The 8059-nt window shown below is 51.1% G+C and overlaps 1 protein-coding gene across 1 annotated transcript in view; it reads left to right on the top strand.

Annotated features, from left to right (window-relative positions):
* The window catches only part of APPL2 (adaptor protein, phosphotyrosine interacting with PH domain and leucine zipper 2), a 46418-nt gene that overhangs the window by 27756 nt on the left and 10603 nt on the right, over nucleotides 1-8059 (top strand). Inside the window, exons 9-11 of the mRNA XM_023527454.1 lie at nucleotides 2482-2564; nucleotides 5772-5930; nucleotides 7349-7777. Of these exons, the coding sequence (XP_023383222.1) occupies nucleotides 2482-2564; nucleotides 5772-5930; nucleotides 7349-7777 (671 nt within the window). The remainder of the gene's footprint in view (nucleotides 1-2481; nucleotides 2565-5771; nucleotides 5931-7348; nucleotides 7778-8059) is intronic.

Genomic DNA, 8059 nt, shown 5'->3' with positions numbered 1-8059 from the left:
TCCTCCCTCCTGTCGCGTCTGTCCTCCCTGGACTGACAGCCCTGCCTTTGGGGCAGTAATCCCTGCTCATTAGAGGCCCAGGGTCAGGGACAGTCTCAGAGGGGCAGCAGGCCCGATCGGTCAGCGCTTGAGGAGCCTGGTTAGTTACGAGGACCTTAAAAGATCTAAAGGACGGGCTTGATACTGGCTGATTTCCCCCTTTTTCATGGCCAAGAACTACCCCACTTCTCCCAGGCTGGACTTTTTAAGCGAGTGCTGCTGGCCCCAAGGGAGAAGAGGAGATGGGTGCAGTAGCTCAGATGCCGCCCCAGGCCTCAGGAAGCAGAACAGAGTGCACTTGTCGTTGTTGGGTGGCGGTAGCATCGTTGTTGAGGACTGAGGATGACACGTCTCGTTCTTCATATGAAGAATATCCAGGTTTCAGGACGTAACGACCACATAGCTCCTCACCTGCAGACCTTTTAATCCCAATGAAAACTAGTTCCTTCTCTTGGACCAGGCTGTTACCGAACCCCACGAATCTTTGGACGGTTCCAAAGAATTCACTCTCCTTGTGCCTCATCAGCCCTTTTAAATCTGTCATCGAGCATCCACCCTTGTTAGGTGATGATCATGTGACCTTTGTCCTCCCCACTGCTCACGAAGGCACGTGAACTTTGGTCTTTGGATGATACGTTCCACTGAGTCAGACTTCTCAGCCTACCATATGGGAGGCGGTTGACTCCATTTCTGCCTTCCCTGGCCCTCGTTAAGCAGGTTTTCGATTAAGTCATGATTTAGTCCTCATGCCTGCAAACTGAGGTTTTGTGATCTGTGTACAGGTTAGTGAGAGCGCACCAATGAACTCCAGTGTAGCATTTCCAGGGTAAGTAGCGTGCGATGTGGCTGTAGAAGCCAGTATCTTATCCCTTCCTTCCAGCCACCCATTCATCAGGTTTTGTCAGGGCTGATGTGAGCCCCGCCCTAGGAGCTTAGAGGATCGTGGGGAAGCTAAGACATGGACTTAGTACATAAATTCCAAGTTCAGGGAGGAGAGAGGAAAAGCCACTGTGACATTGTACCCTGAGGAATGCAGATGCTCGTTTCATAGACTTCGATGTTTAACATTCCAAGGATTCAAAGTGGCATTTACAGTGTTCATCTCCATAGGATTCAGACATCATGGGGCCAGAATATCCCCCTGTGCGTGTTACGCGGCATTAGGGTAATTCTGATCATCATCTGTTTTTGTGCTGTCAAGAGTAAGGACATGGGTGTCCATGCTTCCCCAGCCTGTCACAGTTGTGCTGACGACACCCACTAGCCTCCTCAGGGTGAGAGGTCAGCGTCTGTGCTCCCCACCCAGGGCGAGGGCTGCTTCCAGATCAGACAGTTGAGCTGGGTAACGTGTGAGACACCACCCATGTCTTCTCTCTTCATGGCTCGAGTTTGCAGCTGTTACCGCTCCACACTCAGGCATGTAAAATAGAGCAGTTCATACTGATATTGAGAGTTTCTAAATCCCCATTCATAAAAAGAAATGGAAACTTGAGCTTTTCAGGGCGGGGTGATCGCAGATGTCAGTAAAGCACCAATGTGGCCTTCCTCTCTCCCTTGCCCCTGCCCTTCAAGGTTTGTCAGGGGACCCACGCTTTCTGGGAAGTAATACCCGAGAGTCACGAAGTAAGGGATCCCTTCTGCTGGTCCCCAGAAGCCAGCAGCTGCAGTTTCATTCAAACTGTACAGTTCTCGGGTCTCTTACGGTCTCTCAGGGCCACCCTCCCCGGGGGTCAGAGAGAGCATCGCCACAGCGTGGGGTAGGAGGAGGGGACCTCGCCAGTGTTGGGCAGCTATGCAGTGCCAGGGCCCTGCCACGCCCTTCACGTACATAGGCTCCTGTCAGTTGACCTTAGGGTTTGACGAGCCTTTTAAGGGTCTTCAGCTGTTTTCCCTCTGGAATTTCGCAGCCAGGTCACTGTCATGCAGCCTTGTGTTCAGTGAACAGGGTCGGTCAGGAGGTGGCCCTCACTTCTCTGAGAACCTCATGCTGTTTGATTCTTTTTGGTGCTGTGCATGTCATTTGCCACACACTGCTTTAACCTCTAGAGATGCAGAGGTGAATAAGACCTAATTCTTGCCCTCAAGAAACCCAGTATCTAGAATTCATATAGGAAAAAGGTTGCTGATGATGATAATCCAAAGTAATTACCAGGAGTAATGATTGACGCACCTGGTATGTACCAAGCGCTCAAGTTATATTATCCTTGATCTTTACGGCCTTTCGGCAAGATAGCAGGTTTCACCATCCCCTCTCTGCAGATGCCCCCAGGGCTGTGGGAGTAACTCAGCTGGCAGGGTCGGGGCTCAGAGAGATGCGGAAGTGCTGCCAGCGAGAAGGGCCCAGCCAGCGTCCCTGCCCCCATGCTGTCACTCTCACACCTGCCAGATTCATCAGTTACCTTTCCTACATGATTGTCACGTGATCATAATTATATCTTTCAGATTAACTTTTTCAAGAAGGGAGCGGAGATGTTTTCCCAAAGTATGGACAGCTTTTTATCTTCCGTCGCAGACATGGTTCGCAGGTAATGCTGGACTCCTGTTTAGATCTTGTGTGCCCTTTGCTTTCCTGCCAAATCAGCCCCTCTGAGATGTGGGGAGGTTCTGGCTGCAGAGGGTCCCACGGGGCTTCTGTCCACAACCTGAACCCTCAGAAAGTATCATCTTCTTAGCTACTGATATTTATGAATATTGTGGTTAAAAAATAATGATTTCTGCAGTTCCTGGCTTGTGTGGAGCCCAGAGTCCTCTCCACTACGTTAAAAGGTTATATGTAAATAAAAGACTAAAATGTCCACTGGGGTACTTTCCCGTCAAGTCCAAGTTCCTTTTCTTAGGGTGTTCTCATGTTAACATAAGTCCGAGTCCGCTTTAGACTTGCTGCAGAAGAGATTTTTTTTTCCCTTTGAGAACTGATGAGGTTAGCAGCCAGCAGTGCTACAGCTTTTCAGCAAACTAGTCATCACATTCATTTATAATGGATAAAAGAGGCATTAAACCTTTTTGGAATTAATCTAACACACTGTAGTTCAGCTTCGCAGATGCTTATTTTTAAAAATAACATCACCTCTTCAGCCTGTCCTGCGCACACTTGACCGATGCCGCGGCTGCCCTGACTCCCCCCGCGCCCGTCATCGGCGTCCGTGACGCCGAGCTCAGAGCAGGTGTCCACATACCTCCAGCACCAGGCTTATTTCGTTAAGAAATAAGAGACACGGTTCCTTGAGTGCTTTTCACAATTTCTGGGATATAGAAATATGTCTTTGTGTGTGCATATATAAATTTGAAAAATACGGAAAATGGAAGTGTGAGTATAGGATTTTATTGTGTGAGAAAATGAAGAGAAAGTTGCCCATTTTCTTGAGGGCGTTGCATTTCATCATACCCTGTGAAGGCCAGGCAGTGGGATTTGTTTAGGCAGAAGGCTACCTAGAATGTTCTGGAAATAACGAATCCCAAGAACCAGTGCCGAGCATTCCCACCAACACGAGAGAGGTGCGCCTTATGAGAGAGCACACACTCCTTCCGGGAGTCGGAGGGTTTTTTTCTCTGTTCGCTGGCAGCAGTGAGTGATGCAGGTTAGATTGATAATTATGCTAGAAAGCAATTTGTGAAATCTGAGTTCAGTTTCTTGCCTTTTAACTGGATTATCAGCCCCTGGGATGTTAGGAGGAAGTAAAAAGAAGAGAAGCTATTAAATTTTCACTTGGTAACAGAATCCTCTCTTCTCTTTCTTTCTCCATCCTACTTAGAATTCCATGGCTTTCTGTGTTTCTGGGAGAACCATCTGAGTTCAAATGTCAAATGCTAGACTTTCATTACTGGTTGGCAGGACATTTGTGCCCACTTTTGAGATGCCATGGTGTACACTTCCTGGGGATCCTGCAGCCTGTGTCCTCCCTCCTTGTCAACATTCTTGTGAGCCATTATCAGGCCAACCAAAGCGTGGCGCCCGCCATTCCAGCGGTTTGTGCGTAGGGCGTTAAGCCCTGGCCCCACGGCCTCCTGTCAAGGGTTGGGCCTAGTTTCTCAGTCGTCCCTCTGCTGCCTGACAAGGCATATTTCGTGACAAGGGCAGCAGGCAGCGGGCAGGGCTCCCAGCCGAACCTGGAAACACTGGAAGCTCCTGGTTCAAATAGCTAAAGCATTCAGTTCGAGGATTCCAGCTTCCCGATCGCTTCGGTCTTACACGGGCGCGTAGGTAAATGCTGCCACTGCTCTCCGACCCGGAGGTGGTTTTGCTGCCACATGGCGGTGCGCCGGCAGCCCGCTCGCCCGGAGAGGCCGAGGAGCAGAGTGTGGTGGAGGCGCCCACTGCGGGAGGATTCGGAACCGGCCTAAACCCAGACGGTGGTGTTTCGAACCACCCTACAAAGCCGGGGGCTTTTTGCCTCGCTAACTCTACAGTGATAAATGTCCACCTTTTTTCTTGGCTCCTTCTGCTACTCATATACATGTTTGTTTGTTCGTTTGTTTTTAATTAAATGAAACATGCTTTTTACTTCGAAGAGAACCAGTTGAAAGCAGTCACTTTTCTACCCCGCTCCTGGGAACCTGGGATTAGGAGCTCAGAGGTTTTGGGCTGCAGTCTGTGGGTGGCGGAGGGACAGTCACTGAGAGCTCCCTGAGTGTGTGTGGATGTCTCGTTGGTGCACACGAGTGTGTTTCCGGGGAACACGTCTTTACCTTTCATCGGGTCTTCAAAGGTTTCTCACCCACAAAAGCTTAAGAACCTGCGCGGTTTCGTGGCCCTTCAGCTCCTTCCCTCCCTCTCCGGTTCAGCTCGACTTGTTTTCTCACATCCATCCTCACATCCACAGCCTTGGCAGTGACAGCTTAAGCCAGTGAGGTTTGTTCTTCAGCTGGCCTGTCCTAAAGCCACCAGTGTTGGAGTCCCCGGTCATTCCATGCAAATGTCAGAATAACCAGAACTAACTGAGATCGACTGCTTAACAAGAGACAGTTAAACGAGAGACAGACAGTGGACACTGTGCATCTCCAAGAGGAGGACACGGAATGCACAAGCCTAAACCTGCTCATACGCCGAGCAGCCGGCCCCCGGGTTCCTTCCGATTTTAGCATCTGTCATCAGTCTTGTCTCCTTAACACAGTGGACAAGTGGAACAACGCCTCCCGACTTTGCTTTCTTAGATGGATGCGCCATGTTGGCAGCTTGTGTTCAGGACTTTATAACCAAGACTGTCATCACCAGGTGGGGCAGTTGTCTGGCTATCGTAAGAGGAAAAGCATTGCCCTGGCTTTTGTTGCACCTTGGTGCCACTCCTTGGTCATTTTCCTGTCTCCAGTGGCCGTCTCCCCTGCTGCTGCCTAAACCGAGGTGGTGGTGGCGGGAGGGGACAGTGGAACAGGGATGATCGCTGTTTCCTTCTCTCTTTTTTGGCACTTTTACAGACTACCTGCGCATGTGGCCACTAAGAAATGTGCTGATACAAATTTCTAAAATTTGCATCCACGGTTCTGAGCATGGATAGGACTTTGTCAGCAGAGAAACTGTTCCGTATGTTCTGTTTTAAAACAGCAGCATGTCATGTAAACACATACAGTAATGTGACTTGAGTCCTGGGATCTCCAGCTTCCGGGACCTAAGTCAGGGTGGAGAGCTGCAGCTCCCTTTGCAAGGCAGGAAGCCCTGGGGGACAGCTCTGCCATCTGCTGCTCAGCCTGCAGGGTTGGCCGGTGACGGGGGCTGACGTGGCCCCTTCTGTCTTAAGCATTCAGGTGGAACTGGAAGCCGAAGCGGACGCGATGCGGGTGTCCCAGCAAGAGCTGCTGTCTGTCGATGAATCTGTTTACACTCCAGACTTCGATGTGGCCACACCGCAGAGTAACAGGAGCCTCGTCCAGAAGGCTGGTTACCTTAATCTTAGAACGTGAGAATGCCATCATCCGCCTCTCTTTCTCACATGTTTTCCCTGGGAGCGACCGAAGAGCATTTAAGTGCCCCATTAAAGGGTGGGGGTGGGTGAGATCGGGAAGAACTCCCACCACAGCTCCCCTCCCACCTGGGCCCCAGGAAGCCTCAGCCCAGGTCTCAGACCGCACTGAGGGACAGGCATGTGAGAACTGTGTGTAAACTCCAGGACAGCATGGGCTACCCTGTCCCTGGTCACCGTGGCCATTTGTATGTAGGCCACTCTTAACTGTCATCATCCTGGACTACTGAGAGTTATCCCACCTGGGCCCCTGACAGCTGACAGCGTGTGCTGGAGACCCACCACCCAGACAGAGGCTGAGGGCCAAGAAGCTTTCAGTCATCGAGAGGTGGAATCCCGTATTTAACACGCGAGTCTTTAAACATCCACTTTAATTAAAGAGATGATCAGGTGTGACTGTGTCTAAAAGCAGAGGGAGGCTGTCGTCAGGTGTAGGAAGACTGAGTTGGTTGGTGTCAGTCAGACTGCGTGGCTGGGCTGGGCCTTGATCACTCCATCTGTAAAACAGCTGATAATTGCATCTGCTTCGTAAAGGGATGGAATGAGGTAATTCCTGGTAGGTAGTGGGTATTCAGATGATAGCTGCTACCCTTTTTGGAAATTATAATTATTGAGGTGGGACACCTATTGCCTCGCACATGGTCACTACTCAGTAAAAACTGAATTGGGTAAACGTGTTTGATCTCTCCCAAGCCGAGGGTCTGCGGAGAGGAACGGCCAGCTGTTTTCTTGCTGGGGGAGTGCTCCCCAGAGGTCTGTAAGCTTGGTGATCACAAGCCAGATGTCTCCCTTAGTTCTGTACAGATAGAAAACTCCACAAGGTTCTAGTGTTATTTGCCAGGAACTAGATTTTCAAACTCTTATAAACAGCCCACAAAACAATAACATCCAGATGGAGCAAAACCCAACCTGGTAAAAGCCCCAGGATTTGGGGTTTGTGCCATAGGCTGACGACCCTGGCGATACTAGCTAGAGCAAGAGCACTTCGGCTCCACGTCTTAGAGAAATGATCTCCCAGGTTTTCAGTTCCGTTGGTGATGGACTAGTTCTCTTTTCAGATACGAGATTCAGAGGCCAGAGTCTGCCTGCTGTGGGGGTAGGCATCTCCCACCCCCATCTGGAGTTGGTCCCCTGGGGACCAACACCCCCACAAGCACGGGCCATACCCTCCCAGATGCTTCAAGCTGAATCATACCTCTTCTGCCCCCTTCGCTCTTGATTTCTTTTCAAAGCAGTTTTGCTTTAGTATAAACATAGTGTCTCTAAAACGTCACTGATACCCCTAAGGAGGCAGAACTGGGGTGCCACGCGGCCTTCCTGGTACTAATGGGTTTTTTCTAACACAATTCTTACAGTAAAACAGGGCTGGTCACCACCACCTGGGAGAGACTTTACTTCTTCACCCAAGGCGGGAATCTCATGTGTCAGCCCAGGGGAGCCGTGGCTGGAGGTTTGATCCAGGACCTGGACAACTGCTCCGTGATGGCCGTGGACTGTGAAGACCGACGATACTGCTTCCAGATCACCACCCCCAACGGAAAATCGTACGTCACGTGGATTTACATCGGGAGGAGAACAGGTGCAGCGGCTCAGCCCTGCCGGGGGCCTCCTCGCTCACGCCTGCGTGCCCGCCCTCCGTGGCAGTGGCCCATTCTGGGTAGCGTTGGCCTTTGGGGAGGAGGCTTTTGTGTTCTCTGTAAGCCAGCACAGGTGACCGATGTGGGGTCCAGCCCTTGGAGGAGGCCCAGTGAGGATTTGCCATGTGGCTTAAAGATGACCTGGGTGTGAGATAGCGACAGTGGTGGCCGTCTGTCAGCACAGGTTCTCAGAGAAGGCTGCGGCCGCCCCTTGCCTGTCCCCAGACAAGCACTTGGGTTTGCGTGGTGGGCAGGGATGGGGAGAGAGTGCGTTGAGGAGGACCCGCTGGAGTCCGTTTTTCTAGCCTAAATGGACCATGCACACAGTGCATTCGGCCGCAGCAGTGTCATTCCTTAACATGCTTCCCCATCCCTCGGGGGCCCCGATGGCAGCTCTGTAGTCGTTGACAGTGGTTCCCATCCCAGCGG

Source organism: Pteropus vampyrus, unplaced genomic scaffold, assembly GCF_000151845.1.
Source record: "Pteropus vampyrus isolate Shadow unplaced genomic scaffold, Pvam_2.0 Scaffold16, whole genome shotgun sequence".
NCBI classification, from domain to species: domain Eukaryota; kingdom Metazoa; phylum Chordata; class Mammalia; order Chiroptera; family Pteropodidae; genus Pteropus; species Pteropus vampyrus.
Note: the sequence above shows the minus strand (reverse complement) of the source record. Positions and strands in the feature narration are given on the sequence as shown.